Source organism: Rhinopithecus bieti, unplaced genomic scaffold (assembly GCF_001698545.2).
Source record: "Rhinopithecus bieti isolate Rb0 unplaced genomic scaffold, ASM169854v2 scaffold_15133, whole genome shotgun sequence".
NCBI classification, from domain to species: Eukaryota; Metazoa; Chordata; class Mammalia; order Primates; family Cercopithecidae; genus Rhinopithecus; species Rhinopithecus bieti.
Genome location: NW_016808815.1, coordinates 2,805,238 through 2,832,375, shown reverse-complemented (window position 1 = coordinate 2,832,375; position 27,138 = coordinate 2,805,238). Strand labels below are relative to the sequence as shown.

At 39.2% G+C, this 27,138-nt stretch overlaps 1 protein-coding gene across 15 annotated transcripts in view; it reads left to right on the top strand.

The window, feature by feature from the left end:
• SEPTIN10 (septin 10) overlaps positions 1 to 27,138 on the top strand; it is a 75,937-nt gene that overhangs the window by 29,130 nt on the left and 19,669 nt on the right. For all 15 annotated transcript variants that reach the window (XR_001888233.1, XR_001888230.1, XR_001888231.1 and 12 more), the window contains 6 exons: positions 4,370 to 4,487; positions 4,888 to 5,083; positions 13,489 to 13,675; positions 21,468 to 21,629; positions 23,936 to 24,032; positions 25,255 to 25,423. Coding sequence is in view for 12 of the 15 variants with exons in the window: in XM_017887260.1 (XP_017742749.1) it covers positions 4,370 to 4,487; positions 4,888 to 5,083; positions 13,489 to 13,675; positions 21,468 to 21,629; positions 23,936 to 24,032; positions 25,255 to 25,423 (929 nt within the window). In the remaining 3 variants the exon portion in view is untranslated. The remainder of the gene's footprint in view (positions 1 to 4,369; positions 4,488 to 4,887; positions 5,084 to 13,488; positions 13,676 to 21,467; positions 21,630 to 23,935; positions 24,033 to 25,254; positions 25,424 to 27,138) is intronic.

The following is a 27,138-nucleotide window of genomic DNA, read 5'->3' as shown; positions in this document are numbered from 1 at the left end:
GTGCACCAGGGGCATCAGTATTAGCAACCATCTTAGAATTCTGCCCACTATATACAATAAATAGCAATTTCTTCTCACCCCAGCCTGTTAGTCTACTGCTGACTGGTAACCACTCTCAATAGTCTGTCATCACCCTTTGAGACATTTACATCTGTGTGTGTGTGTGTGTGTGTGTATATATATACGTATGAATATATGATTATGTGAAAAATGCACATAATGCATATTTTTAAAATCTCAAACCTCAGTAAATAAATCACTGTCGGAATACCTAGCTCATCATCCATGTTGTGACATATATCAGTAGTTTAGTATACTATAATTTATCTATTCCCCACTTGTTTGATATTTGGGATGTTTCCAGTTTTTGACCATTGGGAATAAAACTGGTATGAACATTGATGCATAAGTTCTTGTGTGGACATACATTTTCATTATTTTGGATACCTCCAAGCGGGTTTTTTTTTTTTTTTGGCTATATGATAGCATGTTTTTAACTTCATAAGAAACTGCCAAGCTAGTTTCCAAAGCAACTGTACCATTTTGCATTCAGACTAGCAAATTTATCAGCATTCCAGTTCTTCGTTATCTCCATCACTTGACATGTTCAGCCTTTTTATTTTAGCTGCTTTTTTGGATATTCAATTTACTTTTTATTTATTTTTATTTTTATGAATTTTTTTGAGACAGAGTCTTGCTCAGTCGCACAGGCTGGAGCGCAGTGGCAGGATCTTGGCTCACTGCAGCTTCTGCCTTAGGTTCAAGCGGTTCTCATTCTGTAGCCTCCTGAGTAGCTGGACTACAGGCATGCACCACCATGCCCAGCTAATTTTTGTATGTTTAGTAGAGATGGGGTTTTGCCATGCTGGTCCAGTTGGTCTCAAACTCCTGACCTCAAGTAACTTGCCTGCCTTGGCCTCCCAAAGTGCTGAGGTTATAGGCGTGAGCCACCACGCCTGACCTGACTGCTTGAACCTGGGAGGTGGAGGTTGCAGTGAGCCGAGATCACACCACTGCACTCCAGCCTGGGTGACAGAGCAAGACTCCATCTCAAAAACAAAAAACAAAACACAAAACAAACAAACAACAAAAACAGACAAACAAAACCAAACCACGAAAATTACCCGGGTGTGGTGGCGCCTATAATCCCAACTACTCGGGAGGCTGAGGTGGGAGGATCACTTAAACTCGGGAGGCGGACATTGTACGTTTTGTTGATAACTAGTTTTCTATATGTGCCATTGTCCTTTCGTTTTCTTCTTTCCTACCTTCTTTTGGATTAATAGAGAATTTTTATGACTCCATTTCATTTCTGCTTTTGGCTTATTAGCTATACCTCTTTGGCTTTTTTTTTTTTTTTGATAGTAATTGACCTAGGCTCTAATTTACCACACCCAACCTTCAAACAATATAAAATTTTAGCCCAGCACGGTGGCTCACGCCTGTAATCCTAGCACTTTGAGAAGCTGAAGTGAATGGATCACCTGAGGTCGGGAGTTTGAGACCAGCCTGGCCAACATGGTGAAACCCCATCTCTACTAAAAATACAAAGATTACCTAGGCATGGTGGTGGGCGCCTGTTATTCCAGCTACTCGAGAGGCTGAGGCAGGAGAATCCCTTGAACCTGGTGATCGGAGGTTGCAGTGAGCCAAGATGACACCACTTTACTCCAGTCTGGGCAAAAAAGCAAAACTCCATCTCAAAAAACAATGTATGTATGTAACACTTTATGTGTACTGTGGAAACCTTATAACAATATTCCTTCAGTCCTCCTCCTGTATTTTGTGTTTCTTATACATTTTACTTGTGCATGTAACCTGTAACACATTGTTTTTGTTATTGCTTTAAACATTTCTATTTTCAAGAAGTTAAAAAAAAAACCTCTCTTACATTTACCCACATATTTACCTTTCTGATGATCTTCATTCCTTTTTGTAGATCTGTTGTCATTTTCCTTTCTCTTGAAGAGCTTTTATCATTTCTTATACCGTGGGCCAACGAGCAGTGGATTTTCTCAGATTTTATTTATCTGAAGTTGTCTTCATTTTGCCCTCATTTTTGAAGGATGTTTTCGTTGGCTCTAGAATTCTACGTTGTCTTTTTTTTTTTTGGCATTTTGTAGGGGTCATTGTTTTGTCTTCTGGTTTGCATTGTCTCTTAAACAACATCTGTAGCTTACTGCAATGTCCGCCTCCCGACTTTAAGTGATCCTCCCACCTCAGCCTCCTGAGTAGCTGGGATTATAGGCACCACCACGCCCGGGTAATTTTCGTGTTTTTGTTGTTGTTGTTGTTTTTTGAGATGGAGTCTCGCTCTGTCACCCAGGCTGGAGTGCAGTAGTGCAATCTCGGCTCACTGCAAGCTCCACCTCCCAGGTTCAAGCGATTCTCCTGCCTCAGCCTTCTGAGTAGCTTGAGACTACAGGTGCCCGCCACCACACCTGGCTAATTTTTTGTATTTTTAGTAGAGACAGGGTTTCACCATGTTAGCCAGGATGGTCTCAATCTCCTGACCTCATGATCCACCTGCCTCAGCCTCCCAAAGTGACGGAATTACAGGCATGAGCCACCACGCCGGGCCTAAAGTTTTCATTATCTTTGTTTTTTAGCAGTTTGCTGTGATGTCCCTAGATGTGGGTTCCTTTGGATATTTCCTCTTTGTAGTTTGCTAAAATTCTTGTTCTGAGTTCAAGTTTAGAAAATTAGAAAGTTTTCAGTCACTATTACTTAGATAGTTTTTTCCCTCCCTCCTACCCCACACTTTCACCTTCTCTCCTCTTTCTCTAACTTTTCTCCTTGTATTCCAATTACTGGTATGTTAGACCATTTGATACTCTCACACAAGTTTTTAAGACTGGCATGGTTTTATCTTTTTTCTTTCTGTGAGATTTTTAGCTTGGATAATAACTATTGAACAAATGTCTCTTCCATTATTTGATCTGCTGTTAGTACTAAATATATTTTTTACTTCAGATGTTGCATTTTTACATTCTAGAAATTGTCTGCTGCTTTTTGCTGTTGCGAGCTCTTTCGTATCTTTCTGTAATTCCCTGTCATGCCACCCGTGATAGCCATCTTTTTCCTGTAGATTCTTTAGCATATTTGTTGTCATTATTTGAAGTTCTTACCTGCTAATTAAACATCTGGTTCATTGTGGGTCTCTTTCTGTTGACTTTATTTCTTGACCATGAATCACATTTTTCTGTTTTTTTCCCTGTCATAATATTTTTTATTGTATAGTAGATACTATGGAGATGCTAGATTCTGTTTTCTTCTGCAGAATGTTGAACTTTGTTCTAACAGGTAATTAAATTGCTGACTGATCACATTGATCATGTTGAGCCTTGTTAAAGGCTTTGTTAAGGCACGTCTGCTTCAGCTATGCTTTCTGATTGCTGAGTTATGGACCTTACTCCTAGGGTTTCAGTAGAAGGCTAGGGTGTTTACAGGAGACCCTTTAACTTACAGGCTTAAAATTTAAGCTCTGTTCATCTCCTCAAGATGGCACTTGAAAACTCTGCATAACTCCTCCCAATTTCCATTTTCCCCCTTCTGGGATCTTTGTATTCCCTCTGTATGTGTGCAGTTTGGCCATCAGCCATGGATTTGAGTACAGTGTGTTTGTAGATTTTGGACTCCCTTCTTTCTAGAATTTTCTCCCTGAATTTCCAACCAATCTGCTTGCCCCAATCTCCAATGGACATCTTAACCCATGAAGACTATAACTTCCCTCCTGAGCTCTGTCTTCCTTTTGCCATAATGACTAGGGAGTGTCTTCAGGGAAAAAGCTAGATAAACTCATCTCACCTGATAAGTTTTCTTCCCTCTAGTCTTATTCTGTCCAGTGTCTGTCTGCCTTTGGTTGCACTCTAGTGACTTAAAAGGGTTGCTTGTAATAGTAATATCAGTAGGTGGGTAAATTTGACCTAAGTTACTCTGCCATTACCAGGAGCTGAACCTGTATCTGTACTTTTGTTTTGTATTTTTTTTTCACTTGACATTTTAATGTAAGAATTTTCTAAGTTGTTAAAAATTTATAAACAAATGGACTTTAACTTTTTATTTTGTAAGTGAATATGCCATAGTTGGATATTTTCCTATTTTGGAAATCGAATGTTTTAATGTTACACATAGTGCTAGACTCTCGTTGTATGAAAGGGATAAGAAATGTGTGTTTTGAGGATCTGGACACAGGTTTCTTTTCCTGAAAATTTACTTAATCACTTGTATCTTAGATGAGGTATAATGATTATAAAATTTTTCATTTATTGGATATATTTATCCTTTCAAGTGTGCCTACATCCTATTTAAGTCAAAGTTTTTTATTACTATTATTATTGCTGTTGTTTTTGTTCTTATTTTCCTTCAGAAAAGAGAAAACATTCGTTCCTTGACTATGTCTGGCCATGTTGGTTTTGAGAGTTTGCCTGATCAGCTGGTGAACAGATCCATTCAGCAAGGTTTCTGCTTTAATATTCTCTGTGTGGGTACGTGCCGCCTTATCTTCCTCTAAGTTGTTCCTTCATATTCCTTGTACTCACTTCATTCTTGTCATGGGCAGAACAATGCTTATGTTATCAGTTTGAAATCATGATCCCAGGGATTCTCTTCAGTTGTTTAGATTCTGTTAGTTTTGTTTTTCTTAGCTTTAAACTTTTGGCTTGTTCTATAAACATTTCAGTGTTGTCGTCAAGAGTCCTGAGTAGCGTGGCACACTTACTCTGTGCTCTGCTAATGGCTTGGGGGACCAGCCATAGTGTGTATTTCTTTCATGCGTACCCTGGCCTTTGAAATACTTGAGATCTTTGAAACCACTCTAGGCATTTTCAGTTATATTTCTTTTCAGCCATTCATACAACCATAAAGATGTACCTTTGTGTGTTTCAGGGGAAACTGGAATTGGAAAATCAACACTGATTGACACATTGTTTAATACGAATTTTGAAGACTATGAATCCTCACATTTTTGCCCAAATGTTAAACTTAAAGCTCAGACATATGAACTCCAGGAAAGTAATGTTCGATTGAAATTGACCATTGTGAATACAGTGGGATTTGGTGACCAAATAAATAAAGAAGAGAGGTACGTGTTTTCTTCTTGTAATAAAACAAGTTTTTCTTATTTCAAGACATTTGCCTTATAGCCCTATGAACTATGATTTGATCTTCTCCTATGGTAATCCATACCTTTCCTTCCATACACTGATTTTTAACAATAAAATAATTAAGCAATATTTTGTTCTTATTAGCACATTGACATTTTTCTATCCATTTGTCTAATTTCTTTAGAATAATTTGAATCACCTTATTAAAATGTGCATTTCAGTGAAAGTAGCTTTAATTATTTCCTGACATGCAAATTCAATGTATATTAATTATACTAATTTTCAGGCAGGGCTTATCTCCTTGAAGAAAAAAAATGTAAGACATATAAGAACAATTATAGACAATGGCCAAATACCTGATGTGTGAATTTTTTGTAAAATTCTAATCAAATTAGCCAGTTAAATTATTAATCATTGCAGGAAAGTTTTGATAGTGAAATTTTAGTTTATATTTTACCTAATGTCTCTATTTCTTTTCATATTTCTTCTAAGCTCGTATAAAGATTGAGTAGAGATTCTGTATCAAATTTAAACTATAAAAGGGGAAAAGGATTGGTAAAGCAATAACTTTTGTTTCATTTTTTTTTTTTAAATGTATTTCAATTTTTTTTTTTTTTTTTTTTTTGAGGAGTCTCGCTCTGTCACCCAGTCTAGAGTGCAGTGGCGTGATTTTAACTCACTACAACTTCCACCTCCTCAGTTCAAGGGATTATCCTGCCTCAGCCTTCCAAGTAGCTGGGATTACAGGCACCTGGCACCACACTTAATTTTTTTGTGTTTTTAGTAGAGACGGGGGTTTCACCACGTTGGCCAGGCTGGTCTCGAACTCCTGACCTCAGGCAATCCACCGGCCTCGGCCTCCCAAAGTGCTGGGATTACAGGCGTGAGCAACTGCTCCCAGTCTTATTTCTACTTTTATAAGTATCTTTTTTTTTCCTTTTAAAAAGCAATTTCAAATTTTTGTTTAGATTTGGGGTACAATTGCTGGTTTGTTACATGTGTATATTGTGTGATGCTGAGGTTTGGGGTACAAGTGATCCAATTACCCAGGTAGTGAGCATAGTACCAATAGTTAATTTTTCAGCCTTTACCCCACTTCTTCCTTCCCACTCTAGTAGTCCCCAGTGTCTGTTGTTGCCATCTTTATATCCATGTGTACCCAATGTTTAGATCCCACTTACTTACAAGTGAGAACATATGGTATTTGGTTTTTTGTTCCTGAGTTAATTTGCTTAGGATAACGGCCTCCAGCTTCATCCATGTTGCTACAAAAGACTTGATTTTAGTTTTTTTTTAATGTCTGTGTAGGAGTCCATGGTATGTGTGTACCACATTTGCTTTATCCAGTCCACATTAGTGGGCAGCTAGGTTGATTCCATGTCTTTGCTATTGTGAACAGAGCTATGATGAACATACAAGTACATGTGTCTTTTTGGTAGAACGATGTATTTTCTTTTGGATATATTCTAAGTTGGAATAGCTGGGTCGAATCGTCGTTCTGTTTTAAGTTCTTTGAGAATACTCCAAACTGCTTTCCACAGTGGCTGCATTAATTTACATTCCCACCAACAGGGTACAAGCATTTCCTTTTCTCTACAGTCTCGCCAGTATCTGTTATGTTTTGACTTTTTAATAATAGCCATTCTGACTGTTGTAAGATGGTATCTCATTGTGGTTTTGATTTGCATTTCTCTGATGAGTTATGTTGAGCATTTTTTCATGTTTATTGCTGCTTGTATGTCCATGTCTTTTGGCCACTTTTTAATGGGGTTGTTTTTTCCTTGTTTAATTGTTAGTTTCTTACAGATTCTGGCTGCTAGACTATAGGTGGATGTATAGTTTGTAAAAATTTTCTCCCATTGTGTAGGTTGTGTGTTTACTCTGATGATGGTTTGTTTTGCTATGTAGAAGCTCTTTAGTGTAATTAGGTCCCACTCAACAATTTTTGTTTTTGTTGCATTTGCTTTTGAGGACTTAATCATAAATTCTTTTCCAAGGCCAATGTCCCGCATGGTGTTTTCTAGGTTTTCTCCCAGGATTCTTATTGTTTGAGGTCTTACATTTAAGTCTTTAATCCATCTTGAGTTAATTTTTGTTTATGGTCAAACGTAGGGGTCCAGTTTCATTCTTCTGCATATGGCTAGCCAGTTGTCCTAGCACCATTTATTGAATAGAGAGTCCTTTCCCCATTGCTTATTTTTGTCAGCTTTGTTGAAGATCAGATGCCTGTAGGTGTGTGGCTTTATTTCTAGGTTCTCTATTCTCTTCCGTTGGTCTATTTCTCTGTTTTTGTACCACAACCATACTGTTTTGGTTATTGTAGCCTTATAGTTTGAAGTCAAGTAATGTGATTCCTCAGGCTTTGTTCTTTTGCTTAGTATTGCTTTGGCTATTATGAATTTTAGAATAGTTTTTTCTAATTCTGTGAAAAATGACATTGGTAGTTTGATAGAAATAGCGTTGAGGCCAGTTGTGGTGCCTTATGCCTGTAATCCTAGCACTTTGGGAGGTCAAGGAGAGGATCGCTGGCTCAGGAGTCTTGATATTAGCCTGGGCAACATGGTGGGACCTTGTCTCTACAAAAAATTTTAAAAAATTAACAGGCATGTTGGTGGGCACCTATACTGCCAGCTACTTGGGAGGCCGAAGTGGGACTATCACCTGAGCCTGGGAAGTCGAAGCTGCAGTGAGCCGTGATCATGCCACTGCCCTTCCAGCCTGGGTGGACAGAGTGATACCTGTCTCAAAAACAAAACAAAAAAAACGGCATTAGCGTCGAGTCTGCAGATTGCTTTGGGCAGTATGGCCATTTTAACTATTGATTCTTCCAACTATATTGATTCCATGAGCATGGAATGTTTTTTAGTTTGTTGGTGTCATCTGTGATTTCTTCTAGCAGTGTTTTGTAGTTCTCTTTGCAGATATCTTTCACCTCCTTGGTTAGATATATTCCTAGGCTTTTGCGTGAGTGAGTGACTGAGTGTGTGTGTGTGTGTCTGTTGTACATGGCATTGTATTCTTGATTTGGCTCTCAGCTTGACCATTATTGATATACAGAAATGCTGCTGATTTTTTGTATATTGATTTTGTATCTTGAAACTTCACTGAAGTTGTTTATCAGTTCAGGAGCCATTTGGCGGAGTCTTTGGAGTTTTCTAGGCATGAAATTATATTGTCTGCAAAGATATAATTTGCCTTTTTCTTTCCTATTTGGATGCCTTTTATTTCTGTCTCTTGCCTGATTTCTCTGACCAGGACTTCAAGTACTGTGTGAAATAAGAGTGGTGAGCGCAGGCGTCCTTATCTTGTTTCAGTTCTCAAGGGGAATGCTTTCTCCTTTTGCCCATTTTATAACTTGTTTTTTCTCATTAACTTATTTGTTGGATTGTTTGTATTCTATCAATTACCAAAGCAATATATAAATATGATTCTGTGAAAATATCAAATGGTGTAGATCAGTTGGAACACACTTTAGCCATTCCCGTGTGTTCAGTCCCGTTTCTTCCTCCAGAGGAGCCATTGCTCTGAAATAGGCTTTTTTTCCCCAGACCTTTGTTTAGTTCTTTTTAAATAAGCTTTATTAATGTATACTTTACATAGAATAAACTTTACTGATTTTTTTTTTTGAGGCAGGGTCTCGCTTTGTCACCTAGGCCAGAGTGCAGTGGCACAATCTCAGTTCACTGCAACTTCCACCTCCCGGGTTCAGGTGATTCTCATGCCTCAGCCTCCCGAACAGCTGGGATTACAGGTGCCCGCCATGATACCTGGCTAATTTTTGAAACAGTAGAGACAGGGTTTCACAATGTTGGTCAGGCTGGTCTCAAACTCCTAACCTCAAGTGATCTGCTTGCCTTGGTCTCCCAAAGTGCTGGGATTACAGGCGTGAGCCACCTCTCCCGGCCTAACTTTACTGATTTTAAGTGTACATTCAAAATGAATTTTCAGAAGTGTATAGCATGTTGTAACCACTAGCATAGCTCTAATATAGGAAATGGCCATGGTCATGGGTATTTTGCTGTCCTGCATGTACATATCAATCTTTAGCCAGGAACTTGGGTGCTTTCTCCAGATGTGTTTTTCTTTTTTGAGGTAGAGGCTCACTCCGTTGCTCAGGATAGAGTGCAGTGGCGTGATCTTGGCTCACTGTAACCACCGCCTCCCGGGTTCAAGCGATTCTCCTGCCTCAGCCTCCCAAGTACCTGGGATTACAGGTACCCACCAGCACACGCAGCTAATTTTTGTATTTTTAGTAGAGATGGGGTTTCACCATGTTGACCAGGCTGGCCTCGAACTCCTGACCTCGGGTGATCCACCCTTCTCAGCCTCCCAAAGTGCTGGGATTACAGGCATGAGTCACCACGCCCGGCCAACAACTTCAGTAGATTTCTTTTTTTTTTTTTTGAGACGGAGTCTCGCTCTGTCGCCTGGGCTGGAGTGCAGTGGCGCGATCTCGGCTCACTGCAAGCTCCGCCTCCCGGGTTTACGCCATTCTCCCGCCTCAGCCTCCCTAGTAGCTGGGACTACAGGTGCCCGCCATCTCGCCCGGCTAGTTTTTTGTATTTTTTAGTAGAGACGGGGTTTCACCTTGTAGACCAGGATGGTCTCGATCTCCTGACCTCGTGATCCACCCGTCTCGGCCTCCCAAAGTGCTGGGATTACAGGCTTGAGCCACCGCGCCCAGCCAACTTCAGTAGATTTCTAATTCCATTTTTATTTTATCCTGAAGCATTGACACTTTTATTATTATGTAGTGACCTTTTTTCTCTTGTAATGCTTCCTTCCATGTCTGTGTTGTGTGCAGCTTTCTTATGTATGTTTGGTGTAGTTTTTCAGTCCCTTTACTTTGAACCTTTCTGTGCCCTTGTGCTTTAGACATGTTTCTTATTGAGTATATTGTCCTTTTAAAGCCCAATCTGAAAATGCTTACCCTTTATTTGATCGTGTAGTTCCTTCACAATTAATGTAATTACCGATAAACTTAGGTTTAAATCTACCATCTTTTTTTGTGTTTCCCATTTGTCCTGCCAGTTCTATATTTATTTTTCCTTTCTTGCCTGATTTCTATGCTTATAGTGGTTCTCTTACACATTATCACATATGATCTTTCACTTAAGGTTGAAGATGAGTGTTTATACTTCTCCTTGATAATACAAATAGACAATGAAATTAAATTTAGAACAGTTAAATTTTGTTAATCCCTTCTCCTGATTACTATTATATGTCAACTCTCTCTCTTTTTATTTTATTTTTTTTGAGACAGTCTCACTCCATCACCCAGGCTGAAGTGCAGTGGTGCGATCTCGGCTTACTGTAGCCTCCCCCTCCTGGGTTCAAGTGATTCTTAAGCCTCAGCCTCCTGTGTAGCTGGGACTGCAGGCACACGCCACCCCACCAGCTAATTTTTGTATTTTTAGTGGAGGTGGGATTTTGCCATGTTGGCCAGGCTGATTTCAAACTCCTGGCCTCAAGCGATCTTCTTGCCTTGGCCTCCCAAAGTGCTGAGATTGCAGGCGTGAGCCACTACCTGACCGAGTTCTCTCTCTCTTTTTCTATTTTTTTTTTTTTTTAATTTTGAGGTGGAGTCTCATTGTCACCCAGGCTAGAGTACAATGAAGCGATCTTGGCTCACTGCAACTTCTACCTCCTGCACTCCAGCAGTTCTCCTGCCTCAGCCTCCTGAGTACCTGGGATTACAGGCACCCGCCATCATGCCTGGCTAATTTTTGTATTTTTGTAGTGACAGGGTTTCACCATGTTGGCCAGGCTGGTCTTGAACTCCTGACCTCAGGTAATCTTCCAGCCTTGGCCTCCCAAAGTGCTAGAATTACAGTGAGCAACCATGCCTGGCCGAGTTCTCTGTTTTTTAACTACACAAGGTATTATTATATGACCAGTATATGTTTATTACCATTTATTAACCAAAAATTTCTGTTTTGCTCACATACTTGAAATTTTAGTTGGATATACAAGTCTGGGTTGCCAGTTCTCTTCCATTGGAAATACCATTCCACGCTCTCCTGGCTTCTATCTTTGCTATTATGGAGTCTCCCTTAAGGGTCCTCTCCTTTTTTTCCTCCAGTGCTTTTAAGATCTTTGTTTTTATTGTTCTCCAATTTTGCTATGCTGTATCTGGGTTTTTTTTAATTTCTAATTTACCCTGCTTGTGATATGTTTGAGTTCTTGACTCTGAATAGTGTCCGTCAGTTCTTTTTAAAAAATCTCAGACATTTCTTCTGTAAATATTGCCTCTGCCCCTTTTTCTGTTTTTTTTCTTTGAAAACTGATGAAATGTATGTTAGATCTTCTCATTATATCTTGTGTCTTTTAATCTCTCTGATTCATATTTTATCTTTTGTCCAGATTATGAAAGAATGGCATATTATTTATTTAGCAGAAAATCTTTATGGTTTTCATTCTTGAATAGCATAAGACAAAACATTCAGATAGAGGTATATTTATGGTTATTTATTTAGGTCATATAATAGGTCCTCTTACTGACCTATTTCAGGTCATTAATAAAAGCTTCTTTAGAATGTTTATTTGAAATATATACTTAACATATTAATTTTTCCCATTTTATTGTTTTGGGAAGTGAATCCTATTGGGTCACATTTAGACCACTTTCCGAAGGACCACTTACTGTTGTTATAATAATCACTCTGATGATGAATTGAATTCTTGTAATGTTCAAGGTTTTATGCTATTTATTTAATTTATTTACTTATTAAAACATATATCATTTTTTGAGGCCGGGTGTGGTGGCTCATGCCTGTCATCCCAGTGCTTTAGGAGCCCAAGGCAGGATGATTGCTTCAGGCTAGGAGTTCAAGACCAGCCCGGGCAACACAGCGAGATCCTGTGTTTAAATGAATTTTTTTAAAACATTCATTTAAAACAGAATCTTGCTTTGTCACCTAGGCTGGTGTGCAGTGGCACAATCACAGCTCACTGCAGCTTTGAATTTCTGGGCTTAAGGGATCTCCCGTCTCAGCCTCCCAAGTAGCTAGGACTATAGGCACCTCACAATGCCTGGCTGATTTTTAAAATTTTTTAGGGGGTCTTGCTGTGTTGTTGCTCAGGCTGTTCTTGAACTCCTGGCCTCAAGTGATCCTCCTGCCTTGGTCTCCCAAACCATTGGGATTACAGATGTGAGCCACTGAGCCTAGCCTATGATAGTTCTAGTGGAAAACACAGATGTATAAGATACTGTCTCAGTCCTCACATTGTTTACCATTTGCATAGGGAGAACAATGTGTATTCTATAATTTTAAAAGAAGTGATGATCCTCAAGGACTAGAAGGTCAGGCAACTTTATAGAAGAATTTAATTCTGTACACATTTATTAAGTACCTCAGCTGCTCAAGGTACTGGTTCATTATAGGGCTAGAAGGATAATTACAAAGGTTTCCAGGGAATTTGACATGGGAACTGTTTGCTGTTATTTTCACTTGGAAACCCAGATTTATTTAATGAGAATAGTTAAGAGTAGAAAAGTAAGTTGCAAAGACAGTGGTTTAACATATCAGAACTTGGAATGCTCACAGACTATTCTTGGAACAGCATTAGCACACTGCTCTGCACATGCACTGTGATTTGATTTGCATCTTGAAGGCTGAATAACATGAGACAGCCAGAAGGAAGACTGCATTTCCAGGGAGGAGTTATCTGAGCAGAGGATGTAATTGGCCTTTCCTTTATTTATAATTAAATAAAAATAAGAACATGCCAGCATTACTAGTTAGATACTTTCAGCTGATGTATGCCTTTCTTCTTTACTTACGCTTTTCGTGCCCTGTAAATCTAAGAGGCAAGGAGTCATGGACTTTGACTTAAATATCTTTTGAGTATTGATACCTATGCATTTTCTCAATTAGGTAAATAATAAGCCATGTACCAGTTTGATTACAAATTAGACTGCTGCCAGCCTCTTTCAGCAGTCTGGTAAGTGTGGGAAGCTGTGTCAGAAAGGGACTCAGTGTGTGAGTGACTATGAGAATGAATCAATGTAAATTCAATACCGTTTCAAGCACAGATTACCCTGACGGTTTTGGAAGTACAAATGATACTGAATTTAGGATAGTTTGACTTAATGATTTCTCAACTTTATGATAGGTTTATTTGGATATTAAATGCCTTTCAGCTAATATTTTCAGCTTATGTGATGGATTTTTCATGATGTAACACCATTGTAAGTTGAGAAGCATTTGTATAGCTTTTGTGCATGTTCTGCACATTTTTTTATCACTACAGTTATCTGTTCAGCATAGATATTAACTGTTTATTAATCAATGAAAATATAGACCTCAGCCTTCTAAGAGTTGCACAGATATCGTAAGGTAGCACAAATAATGTTGTATTAAACATTTAAATAATTTTTCAGCTACCAACCAATAGTTGACTACATAGATGCTCAGTTTGAGGCCTATCTCCAAGAAGAGCTGAAGATTAAGCGTTCTCTCTTTACCTACCATGATTCTCGCATCCATGTGTGCCTCTACTTCATTTCACCAACAGGCCACTCTCTGAAGACACTTGATCTCTTAACCATGAAGAACCTTGACAGCAAGGTGGGTTGAGGAAAGGAATCACTTACCATACTTTCATATTTATTTTGAACTATTAAAATATTTTTACAATATGGGTATGTATTGTAACTTTTATCCTGTGCATCTTTTTTTAATTATTTTTTTTTAGACATAGAGTCACTCTGTCACCCAGACTGGAGGTAGTTGTGAGATCGTGGCTTACTGCAGCCTCAAACTTGTGGGCTCAAATGATCCTCCTGCCTCAGCCTCCCAGGTAGCTGGGACTGTAGGCATGTACTACCACACCAGCTAACTTTTTAAATTTTTTTTTTATGTAGAGTTGGGTGTCTTGCAATGTTGCCCAGTTGCTCTCAAACTCCTGGACTTAAGTGATTTTCCTTCCTTGGTCTCTTCAAGTGCTAGAACTACAGGCATGAGCCACCATGCCCAGTGCCTGGAAATCTTTAAAACATTTTATATTTCCATCTAGCTTATTTTTTCAGAGAAATTCAATTTGGAAGATGAGATGCAAAGAAGGAATATTGCAATAAAATTGTAGTTCCCTTTTTAGTGATTAAATTGCATGCCAGAACATTGGTATTCTCTACATTTTTAATGCAGAATTTAGTTGATACTAATTTTACTTTATGAAACTATTAAGTGAGAAGAACTTCATTAACAAGGATTAAGGTCTAATGTTTCATTAGATATTGTCATAAAATACATTTTAATTTGGACCATACTGAGAAAACCTATTTTGAATTTCCAAGTCAAGGAGCTATATATAAATTTAGGGGAGCTATAGAAAATTCATAAACTAACTCACTTCAGATTTTATATTTGTTTAAAAGATGGCTAAAGACAGTAATCTTATATTAAAGAAACATTAGAATTTTCCGTAATCTCAAATGGTATGCAAAATGAAGCTTTCATGATCCTGGTTACTAACTGTGTAAGTTGAATTCAAAATCCAAGGTTCTGGATGCTGCTTCTTTCTCTGCAGAAACCTGTATGGAAAGCCTGAAGGCCTGCCTAGTGAAGCTTTGGCACATCAGTCGATTTACTTTTGACTAATCACTTGGTCCCCTGGTTTTAGCAGAAATTGATGTAGCTTATATGACAGTCTGTTCACCTGATCACGTGTGATCAGATGTTCTAACCGTTTAACCAGTTGTTTTCATAGTTGAGTCTGATTATATGGAAATTCATATTTGTTAAAGGAACATAAAAACAAGAGTGTGCAGTTTTGTCTTAGCTAGAGTGGAGCAACGTGAGGTAGTTTGTATAAAGATTTGTAGAAGCTGGTGTCAGTGGAGGATGGCTCTAAATATTGGCTCTGTCATTTACTAGCTGTCTGATCTTGCAAGTTTCTTTAGCCCTCTGAGCCTCAGTGAACTTAAGTGATTTTCAGTGTCTTCCACTTTTAAATAAAAACTAGGGAGAAGAACTACCTCAAGAGGCAGATATGAAAATTAATTAAATTGATCCATGTAAATAGAGGGTTTAGCAAATAGGCATGCTCAGTAAGAGCCTATCTGCCATAGAAGTTTGCTTCAGTATACTGTATAAGTATATATTATCTAATCTTTTCCAACTTTGGTGATTTAAATATATTCTTTATTTTTTATGATAAAAGTGTAAACTACCCTGTAAAACTACCTGCCTCTTATTTTACATAAGAAGGTTGTTGGGCCGGACATGGTGGCTCATGCCTGTAATCCCAGCACTTTGGGAGGCCAAGGCGGGCGGATCACAAGGTCAGGAATTCGAGACCAGCCTGGCCAACATAGTGAAACCCTGTCTCTACTAAAAACACAAAAATTAGCCAGGCATGATGGCACACGCCTGTAGCCCTAGCTACTCGGGAGACTGAGGCAGGAGAATCGCTTGAACCCGGGAGGTGGAGGTTGTAGTAAGCCGAGATTGCACCACTGCACTCCAGCCTGGGCAACAGAGTGAAACTCCATCTGAAAAAAAAAAAAGAAGATTGTCTTAAAAGTTAGCTGAGGTCTCCCCGGGTATAAAACAGGCAGTCAAGAGGGGTTAGGACATGGCCGTCATGCTGAACTGCCTGGATTCTGCTTCAGCCCCGCCACTTAGCAGCTCTGTGGCCCTGGATGAACTCGGATTCAATTTTTCATGTGTAAAATAGGGCTAGAGGCCAGGCGCGGTGGTTCATGCTTGTAATCCGAGCACTTTGGGAGGCTGAGGCGGGCGAATCACGAGGTCAGGATATCGAGACCATCCTGGCTAACACTGTGAAACCCTGTCTATACTAAAAATACAAAAAAAAATCAGCAGGGTGTGGTGGCGTGCGCCTGTAGTCCCAGCTACTCGGGTGGCTGAGGCAGAAGAATGTGGTGAACCCGGGAGGTGGAGCTTGCAATGAGCTGAATTCACAACACTGCACTCCAGCCTGGGCAACAGAACGAGACTCCATCTCAAAAAAAAAAGGGCTAGGGAGAGCTCACTCTAAGACTTTTGGGAAGATTAGCTGAGATGAACATTACAAAGCATTTAGCACAATGCCTGGCATATATGAAGGACCTCTGTTATTTATTGTTATTTAAAACTTATTTAAAAATTAACAGGCACAGTTTATTGAGGATATTTATGTATTGGTATTCGAGGTACTGGCCAACCCACCCACCTTTGAGTCATCAGAAGTCTTTAAGAAGTGTTAGCCAGGAGCAATTTTATTTATTTATTTAATTATTATTATTATACTTTAAGTTCTAGGGTACATGTGCATAACGTGCAGGTTTGTTACATATGTATACTTGTGCCATGTTGGTGTGCTGCACCCATCAACTCGTCAGCACCCATCAATTCATCATTTATATCAGGTATAACTCCCAATGCAATCCCTTCCCCCTCCCCCCTCCCCATGATAGGCCCCAGTGTGTGATGTTCCCCTTCCCGAGTCCAAGTGATCTCATTGTTCAGTTCCCACCTATGAGTGAGAATATGCGGTGTTTGGTTTTCTGTTCTTGTGATAGTTTGCTGAGAATGATGGTTTCCAGCTGCATCCATGTCCCTACAAAGGACACAAACTCATCCTTTTTTATGGCTGCATAGTATTTCATGGTGTATATGTGCCACATTTTCTTAATCCAGGCTGTCACTGATGGACATTTGGGTTGATTCCAAGTCTTTGCTATTGTGAATAGTGAGTGCCGCAATAAACATACATGTGCATGTGTCTTTATAGCAGCATGATTTATAATCCTTTGGGTATATACCCAGTAATGGGATGGCTGGGTCATATGGTACTTCTAGCAATTTATATTGATGTATTCCCTTAGTGGATTTTCAGGAATAAATGGAAGAGCTAATGAGCACTTGTTCAGAGGCAGTCCACGTTGAACCAGCAGTTCAACCTGCAAACTCTTGTAATAACTAATTCTAGATGCTTCCTAGTCATCCCTTGGTATCCAAGGGGGATTGATTTCAATACCCTGAGGATGCTGAAATTCCTTATATAAAATAGTGTAGGACAGTCTTGCAGTGCAAAACTATATTTTAGTCAGCAAGGGACCATATATAGAATAGTGGTCCCATAAGATTATACCTTATTTTTACTGTACTGTATTATATGTTTCTGTATTTAGATATGTTTAGATACACACATACCATTGTATTATAGTTGCCTACATATACACATACTTACCATTGTATTATAGTTGTCTACAGTATCCAGTGTAGTTACATGCTATACAGGCTTCTAGTCTAGAAACAATGAGCCATACCATACAGCCTAGGTGTGTCATAGGCTATAACATCAAGGTTTGTGAGAGTATACTCTGTGATGTTCACACAAAATCATAATCACCTAAGGTCATATTCGCATTCCTGTCAACATGTGTATTAGTCTGTTCTTGCATTACTATAAAGAACTATCTGAGACTGGGTAATTTATGAAGAAAAGAGGTTTAATTGACTTAACAGTTCCTTAGGCTATACAAGAAGCCTGGCTGGGGAGGCCTCAGGAAACTTAAAACCGTGGCGAAAGGTGAAGGGAAAGCAGGCATGTCTTATATGACCTGAGAAGGAGGAAGAGAGAGCAGGGGGAGGTGCTACACACTTTTGAACAACCAGATCTCGTGAGAACTTGCTCACTACCACAAGAACAGCAAGGGGCAACTCTGTCCCCATGATCCAGTCCCCTCTCACCAGACCCCGCCAACACTGGGGATTACAATTTTACATGAGATTTTGGGCGAAGACACACATCCAAACCATGTCACCATGGTTAAGTAGCACATGACTGTATATAACCTACTTGTATCCTTGCATATACTTTAAATAATCTCTAGATTACTCATTATAATACCTACTACAGGCCAGGTGTGGTGGCCCATGGTTGTAATCCCAGCACTTTCGGAGGCTGAGGAGGGCGGATCATGAGGTCAGGAGTTCAAGACCAGCCTGGCCAACATAGTGAAACCCCGCCTCTATTAAAAACACAAAAAATTGGCCGGGCGTGGTGGCTCACGCCTGTAATCCCAGCACTTTGGGAGGCCGAGGCAGGCGGATCACGAGGTCAGGAGATCGAGACCATCCTGGCTAACACGGTGAAACCCCGTCTCTACTAAAAATACAAAAAATTAGCAGGGCGAGGTGGCGGGCGCCTGTAGTCCCAGCACTCAGAAGGCTGAGGCAGGAGAATGGCATGAACCCGGGAGGCGGAGCTTGCAGTGAGCCGGGATTGCCCACTGCACTCCAGCCTGGGCGACAGAGTGAGACTCCGTCTCAAAAAATAAATAAATAAATAAATAAATAAAAATACTAAAAGCTGGGCATGGTAGCAGGCACCTGTAATCCCAGCTACTGGGGAGGCTGAGGCAGGAGAATCATTTGAACCTGGGAGGCGGAGGTTGCAGTGAGCCGAGATCACGTGACAGCACTCCAGCCTGGGTGACAGCTAGACTCCATCTTGAAAAAAACAAATCTAATACAATGTAAATGCTATGTGAATAGTTGTTATACTGTATTTTAAATTTGTATTATTTTATTATATTGTCATTAAAAAAAATTTTTCCCCTAATATTTTTGATCCTCGGTTGAATCTGTGGATGCAGAACCCACAGATGATGAGGGGGGCAGCTGTAAAGACATTGATGAGCTTTACAATACTACCTTTTGACCAATACCTTATTTCATTCAAACCAATATGAAATCTTTTATGGTAACAGTAAAGGTCACGGGTATCATGCACTCATTTAAAGATTGTCACTACTCATTTCTGCCTTATTCGGTTGATGAGAGACGAATTCTAAAATTGGGACTCCCTTATCAAAATCCTGCCTTTATCTTTCTATTGTACAAACTAGACAGGAAGTTAACACCTAAGCTTTGTTATAAGTTTAAAGGAAAAACCAGGATATGCTTAAATTACTTGATTTGGCCCATTGGAAATAGCAATACACAGATTTTTTGTAGGGGCAGCTGGCGGGTGTAGGGAAATTCTAACTTACACAAGGGCACTACATAAAGATGAGAGGTGTGCTTGCTGACCTCATCTCCACTCCCCAGGCTGCCGCCGGATAGTTGTCTTCTTTTCCTCAAAATCAGAACACTCAACTGCTTGACATGGAAAGTTATCTTCTCTTATGCCATTGGTGGCAAGTGACCCTCTTTGGGCAATATCTGTTACTTTCCTTCCCTCTAATAGTCATGTAAACATTGATGTTTAGTATTCAGTCTACTGCAGTTTATTGTGCAAGCAATTCTAAGTTATTAACTTGGCATAATTTGTTGAATACCTAAGTATATAATATTGAAACTAAGGACCTGGCATCAAAATGTTTATGTACTTTGACTAATTTAACAGGAGAGTTGTTTACTTAGGATTGCTAGAAAGTATTCTGCCATTAATTTCATAGATAGATAGAAAACATTTCTCTCCTTTGGAGCATATGGAAGACTGATACATTCAGATATATACTTGGCATCAATGTGAAATTTGAGAAGAGAAAAAAATTAAGAATAGAATAGGAATTATAATTTTTTCCTCTTTTTAATTGATTTTTTATTATACTTTAAGTTCTAGGGTACATGTGCACAGCGTGCAGGTTTGTTACATATGTATACATGTGGCATGTTGGTGTGCTGCACCCATTAACTCGTCATTTGCATTAAGTGTATCTTCTAATGCTATCCCTCCCCGCTCCCCCACCCCACAACAGGCCCCAGTGTGTGATGTTCCCCTTCCTGTGTCCAAGTGTTCTCATTGATCGATTCCCACCTATAAGTGAGAACATGCGGTGTTTGGTTTTCCGTTCTTGTGATAGTTTGCTGAGAAAGATGGTTTCCAGCTGCATCTGTATCCCTACAAAGGACATGAACTCATCCTTTTTTATGGCTGCATGGTATTCCATGGTGTATATGTGCCACATTTTCTTCACTCTTGTTGCCCAGGCTGAAGTGTGGAATGCAATGACGTGATCTCAGCTCACTGCAGCCTCTGCCTCCTAGGTTCAAGCAATTCTCCTGTTGCAGCCTACCGAGTAGCTGGGATTACAGGCATGCACCACCATGCCCACCTAAGTTTTTTGTATTTTTAGTAGAGATGGGGTTTGTCCATGTTGGTCAGGCTGGTCTCGAACTCCCGACCTCAGGTGATCCACCTGCCTCAGCCTCCCAAAGTGCTGGAATTACAGGCGTGAGCCACCATGCCTGGCCAATTTTTTACTTTTAATCTGAAAATTACATTGTGGTTTTACTCTCTTGATACATATGACTGATTAGCCTGAGGTTTTTGATGAAAAACAAACTAAAAAACTTAACCACCAGTCACAAATTTGTGGAGCTATCAGTCTTTTGTGGGGATATTAATCTTATAGAACTAAATTTACAAGTTACTCAGTCTTCACAATCCCAAATCTCTTCCCCTCTGTCAGTGATAGGACTTTAAATAATATTGAGGAAGTTATTCCTTTGCATCATGAACACTTTTAATTGGTATTAGTATGTACGGTTTCCTTCCTCTGCTGTCTAAGTAAGTCTGTGACAATGGGGCACAGGTAGGCATGGAGTCAGTCCTGAAACAAGAGGCAGAAAGAGAAGCTTCACCTGTCTTTTAGTTTTGCTGAGGGATCAATCACCCTGGTTACTTAGTGCTTAGATTATTAAAAAATAGAAATTCTTAGTGAATTAAGGAGCCAATTCAGTTTACCTTTTATCACATTTTACTTTTTAAGTATATGATGAAATTGCAAGATTTTAAAAGAAAATGTGAGATTTCTAAACCTAAATTCAAATGAAAGATTAATCTTACAAGAGTTCTGCTTTCTGAAAGCATTGATTGAGGTGCCTGGAATCCCTGCTACTTGGGAGGTTGAGGGAAGATAATCACTTAAACCCAGAACGCAGTGGTTGCAGTGAGTTGAGATTGCACCACTGCACACCAGCCTGGATTAGAGCGAGACTCCATCTCAAAAAAAAAAAGATTGTGTGGCCAACATCTGTAGGAATGAACGTGTAAGGGGTGTATATATACAGGAGAGTGGCCATCTAGGTCTGGGTTGGCATGCCTTTTCTGCAGAGGGCCAGGCTGTGAATACACCGGGCTTCATAGGCCCTGTGGTTTCTGGCAGCAGTAACTCATCTCTGCTGTTGTAGTGTGAATGCAACTGTAGACAGTACACAAGCAAATGGGCATGGCAGTGTTCCTGTAAATCTTTATGTATAAAAATCAACAGCGAGATGGACCGTAGTTTGCCAGCCTTCCAATCTAGGTTTAGGGAAAGAATGAACGGTTTTGAGTGAAAAAACAGCTACAGGATTAAAAAAAAATCCTCAATAAGATTTTGTTTTTCTTTATTCTTAATAGGTAAACATTATACCTGTGATTGCCAAAGCAGATACGGTTTCTAAAACTGAATTACAGGAGTTTAAGCTCAAGCTTATGAGTGAATTGGTCAGCAATGGCGTCCAGATATACCAGTTCCCAACGGATGATGACACTATCGCTAAGGACAATGCTGCGATGAATGTGAGCTCCTGATTGAATGTTAATTCTGTTTTCCATGTGAAAATAAAACTGTAACTAATATAGTATATTAGTAATATACTGTAACTAATATAGTATATTAGTAATATACTGTAACTAATATAGTATATTAGTAATATTGCTACTAATATACTTTCACTTGTGTCTTCCAAAAGACTTCAAACAAGGTGAATTTTCAAAAGTCCAGTATGAGAAATTGTTTTATTTTTTAAGTTGGAAAAGTGTAAGGAGAATTTATTTTAAGCATATTTTTCTTTCTTTCACCCTGCTTTCACCAAAATAAAGTGATACATTTGTGAGACTGGGATATACCTTTTGTGGAACCATATGTAATTGCCTTAGAAAGATGACACCTTCCTACCCTGTCTTTATAAACATGAGAAGACTTTATAGCCTCTCTTTGCATGCTGTAGAATCTTAAAATCTTTAAGGAGGCCTCTTAAAGCTAGTATTTACGCTCCTCCTCTCTTATAGTGCCAAATTACATTCATGTAACTTGTAGTTTAATACAATGGAAGGTTACTAGGTTCTTTATTTTACTTTCTTGAAGCTAACACATTTTTAAAACACCTGGTTATGTTTTGTAGGATCATGGATTTTGAAATCCGACAGGCTTGGCCATATGTTCATTGGAGTTATTAACCTCCCTGAGACTTAACATATCTACAGAGTTAGGTTAATACTGCCCATCTTAAGGGTGGTTGTGAGGGATAAATGATGTCACCTTTGTTAAGCGCCTACCAGTGACTTTGAATAATTGTTCATTCCATTTCTTCTATTTTCCTTTTCTGATTTTTCATACCACTTTTATATTAATGTACCTAAACTAAGTCTATAAAAAAACTGACTAATGTAAATGAGGTGATCTTAATTCCTGTATGTTAAATTGTCTTTACATCTAATTTTATTTCTTGTGCTCACCTAGAATATTCAGAAAGCCACCATTAAGAAACTAAATATGTCAATTTAAAAATATTAAACATAGTAATTAATACTTTTTACATTAGACTTTTCCCCTGTATTAATCCTCAACTTCAGACAGACCAGTCTACTCCTGCCCCTGAACCTAGCTATTGCATTTTGTTCAGAATCTTTTCCTTTTCTAAGCCATTTCTTCCCACTTTGCTCATCCATCTAAATCTTGTTCTTCTTGATCTGGCTTAGCTTTATCTTCCTGCTCCCAGTGATCTCTCACTCCTCTCAATTTCTAGGACATTTACTATATTGACATTAATTTGGGACTTTGTATACTACTTTATATTAGTATCATATCTATACACACACACTGTACACACACACACAGTAGGAATACACTATTGTATAGTCACATATACAATATGTATACTGTGGGTGTGTATATGTGTAATTTCCTCAACATTGTCTTTTAGGGGAAAATTGTTTTTCGGCCAGGTGTAGTGGCTGACACCTATAATCCCAGCATTTTGGGATTATAGATGGCTCACACCTATAATCCCAAGACAGGCGGATCACCTGAGGTCAGGAGTTTGAGACAAGCCTGGCCAACATGGTGAAACCCCGTCTCTACTAAAAATACAAAAATTAGCTGGGTGTTGTGGCGGGCAACTGTAATCCCAGCTACTTGGGAGGCTGAGGCAGGAGAATCACTGAAACCCAGGAGGCGGAGGCTGCAGTGAGCTGAGATCATGTCACTGCACTTCAGCTTGGGCGACAGAGCAAGACTGTCTCAAAAAAAAAAAATAAATAAATAAGATTTTCTTTGTTTGTGTGTATTCCCAATAGCATAATGCCTTGCATGTAAATACTTTTCTTTATGGGGCCCAAAGATGAATCTTTTTTTTTTTGGGGGGGGGGTGGGACGGAGTCTAGATCTGTCGCCCAGGCTGGAGTGCAGTGGTGCAATCTCGGATCACTGCAAGCTCCGCCTCCCGGGTTCACGCCGTTCTCCTGCCTCAGCCTCCCGAGTAGCTGGGACTACAGACGTCGGCCACCGCGCCCGGCTAATTTTTTGTATTTTTAGTAGAGATGGGGTTTCACTGTGGTCTCGATCTCCTGACCTCGTGATCCACCCACCTCGGCCTCCCAAAGTGCCGGGATTACAGGCGTGAGCCACCGCGCCCGGCCAAGATGACTCTTGTAGAACAGTTAGCACATATTCACTGGCAGGTTTTAAAATCTGAGGCATAGCTGACCATTTGATTTTAATAGGTTTGTTATTTAATAAATTATTCTCTTCTCTCTTACATAAAATGTCTTTTATCTAGTCAGTTATCACACTGGTATGAGATGTGTTTGTTATTCTTTTTCAGGGACTGTTGCCGTTTGCTGTTGTGGGAAGTATGGATGAGGTGAAAGTTGGAAACAAGGTGGTCAAAGCTCGCCAGTACCCTTGGGGTGTTGTACAAGGTAAATGAGACAAAGGATGAATAGAAGTATGTATCTAGTAATCTCAAAGCTGCCTTTCATGCCTTCTTTGGGGTGATGCTTAGTTTGGATGTGATTGGTTGTCAGAGGAGTTGGCTGTGTACTATTTTAGCCAAAGTCTGGAGGCCATGTAGAGCCTCCCCCTTCTCATTATGCCACACAAACATTACCTCCCCGTGGTACCCTGTTAGTAGGTGGGAAACAACAGTGGGGCACTCTGACCAAAATGTGAATGTAGAAACTAGTGTTAAGACATAAAACATCACTAATTACCACTTAACTATGAGGACGGTTAACCATCTTATAAATTTATTTATTTTTACTGATAAAAGTATTGCCAGCTATTTCCGGAATAAACCAGTCAGCCAACTTAAAAAGTTAAATCCACTTGACATTTAGATTATTTATCTGACATTATAATGAGTAAGTAAGTAGTACTGTATGGTTCATTTACTTATAGTGCTAATTAATGGTGAATAGATAACCTTTACTAGTATAGATTTCCAAATGCTGATTTTTTTCTTAATTGATAAATTTTGTAATTAATGAAAATATCGAGAAAATGTAACATTTTAATTTTATAAAAAATATAAAAGTAATAATTATACTAAAGAGTGTTGGTCACAATAACATACATTTATTTGTAGTCCTCTAGTCACCGTAAACATAGAAGGATCATGTAAGTGTGTTCACTAATTTTGAATAGTGTCTAACACAGGATCATAAATGTGTTGTATAAAAAGAATTTGATAATTATAGCATGGATAGATAGTATTCTTGAGTTTGTAGAATTTACTACTTTGAAGTTTTAGTGAACTAATATTACATACTCTTTTTAAACATTATGTGAAACGTCTTCAGGATAGTTTGTAAACTGCTAACAAAATATTAGTGTGAAATAACTAGAACAGTTGATTAACAATAAGTTCTGTCTCTTTTGCTATTTCCTGGTGGTCCATTGGCTACTAAATTTAAAGTAAATCTCCTGGTCTGTTAATTCACATTGCCTATGATACAGTGTTTATACTGCAAGAGTTTCTTCCTTGGTTGCCTGTATAAAATAATCGTAGCAATTAAACAAACTGATCATTTTGCTATTTGTTATTTCACATGTTTTCATTTATTTGTTCATTCAGCAAACACTTAATTGTGTGCCAGGAATTAAAATCCAGTGTTGCTCTTTTCTTTTTTTTTTTTTGGCTAGTGGAAAATGAAAACCACTGTGACTTTGTAAAGCTGCGGGAAATGCTCATTTGTACAAACATGGAGGACCTGCGAGAGCAGACCCATACCAGGCACTATGAGCTGTACAGGCGCTGCAAACTGGAGGAAATGGGCTTTACAGATGTGGGCCCAGAAAACAAGCCGGTCAGGTAGGGTTGGGTTCTTGGGAAGCCAACCAAAGAGGAAGTTAGAAAGGATTGCATATTTTTATATATCCAGGGTGATGGGGCATGTGTTGTTTAGAATCTCCCAAAACCACGATATAGAATCATTTGGTAATGACTAATTATTGTGCTTCTTGAATCACTTGACTCCTTCTTGCTTTTGAAGAGTCTTGCTTTTTAAGTCCTTGTCTGACTCAGAAAGAGTTAAATACAATGAAGAATGTATGACAGAGGCCCCCGTTTCAGTTCATGCTGACATGAGTAACTGAAGGAAAATACCCTCATTATTTGATTTATTTTTGTATTTATCTGAGACAGATGATAGATTTAACTGTTTTCATAAAGGTAAGTTGGAACACAAATCATTTTCTTATTTTTATTTGTTTATTTTTTGTAGAGACAGGGTCTTACTATGCTGCCCAGGCTGGTCTCAAACTCCTGGCCTCAAGTGATCCTCCTACCTCAGCCTCCCAAAGCTTTGGGATTACAAATGTGAGCCTCCATACCAGTCCTCAGGAATCATTTAAAATAAACTAAAACATTTTCTGTTGGTTTTTCTTCTGTAAAGGTTTTGGAATGAGTGAAGCTTAGCAAAACGTATTATAGAGGAAGAATGAGAGTGCTTGTAGGGAGTCGGAGAGTAGATTGTTTCTTGCCATATTACAGCGTAGTTATAAGAATTTTAGAATCCGAACACCTCCTTGCTCAGTAATATAAAGCATTAAAAGTTGTAGAAACTTCCTTGGTAATTTCATATGGTGCTGTATCCCAGACTTTATGAAACTCGAATCCTTAGTGTACTGAATCAAATCGATTTGATGTAGCATTCCAGAACAGTGTTTGCATGGAGGAAAGCATGAGATCCTTGGGACAAATGCTATTTTAAACTCTCTTATGAGACTGAGGATTCCTTTTCCATTGCATTGTTTGCATTTGTTATTTCCCTGATTCTTGAGTAAACACGAAAGGAGGAGGAGTGCATCAAATCAGTGCTGCTGTTGCATATAAGCTTTTGGAAGACTTAATCTTAGATGAAGTTAAAATTTTAAATTTCTTCAGTCTATGGAGTTAATTAATGTTTTCACTTCTGGTAGCATAGTGAATTAAGAATTGTGTATACTTACAGCCGGGCGTGGTGATTCATGCCTGTAATCCCAGCACTTTGGGAGGCCAAGGCGGGCAGACCACTTGAGGTCAGGAGTTCGAGACCAGCCTGGCTAACATGGTGAAACCCTGTCTCTACTAAAATTACACAAATTAGCTGGGTGTGGTGGCATACTCCTGTAAAACCAGCTACTCAGGAGGCTGAGGTGGGAGAATCTCTTGAACCTGGGAGGCAGAGTTTACAGTGAACTGAGATTGTGCCACTGCACTCCAACCTGGGCGACAGAGCGAGACTCCCATCTCAAAGAAAAAAAAAAAAACATTGTATGTACTTAACCCACCCTCACCAAATTCAGGCATAGGATGCTTCTGGTTGTGGGCCAGTCATTCTGGTAAACTGACAGTTTTCTTATGATACTGTCTTCACTAAAGATTAATCATCTTGAGTTAGCTTCCCTAGTGTTTCTCAGAGGAGGCTCTCTTCTCATTTCTTCCAAGGGTCACTTCAGAGGCCTCTGTGCACTGAGGTGGAAGGGATCCTGAGTAAGAGCATGCAGGGACAGCTTTGAAGTCCTCCCTGAGGAGATGGGCCTGGG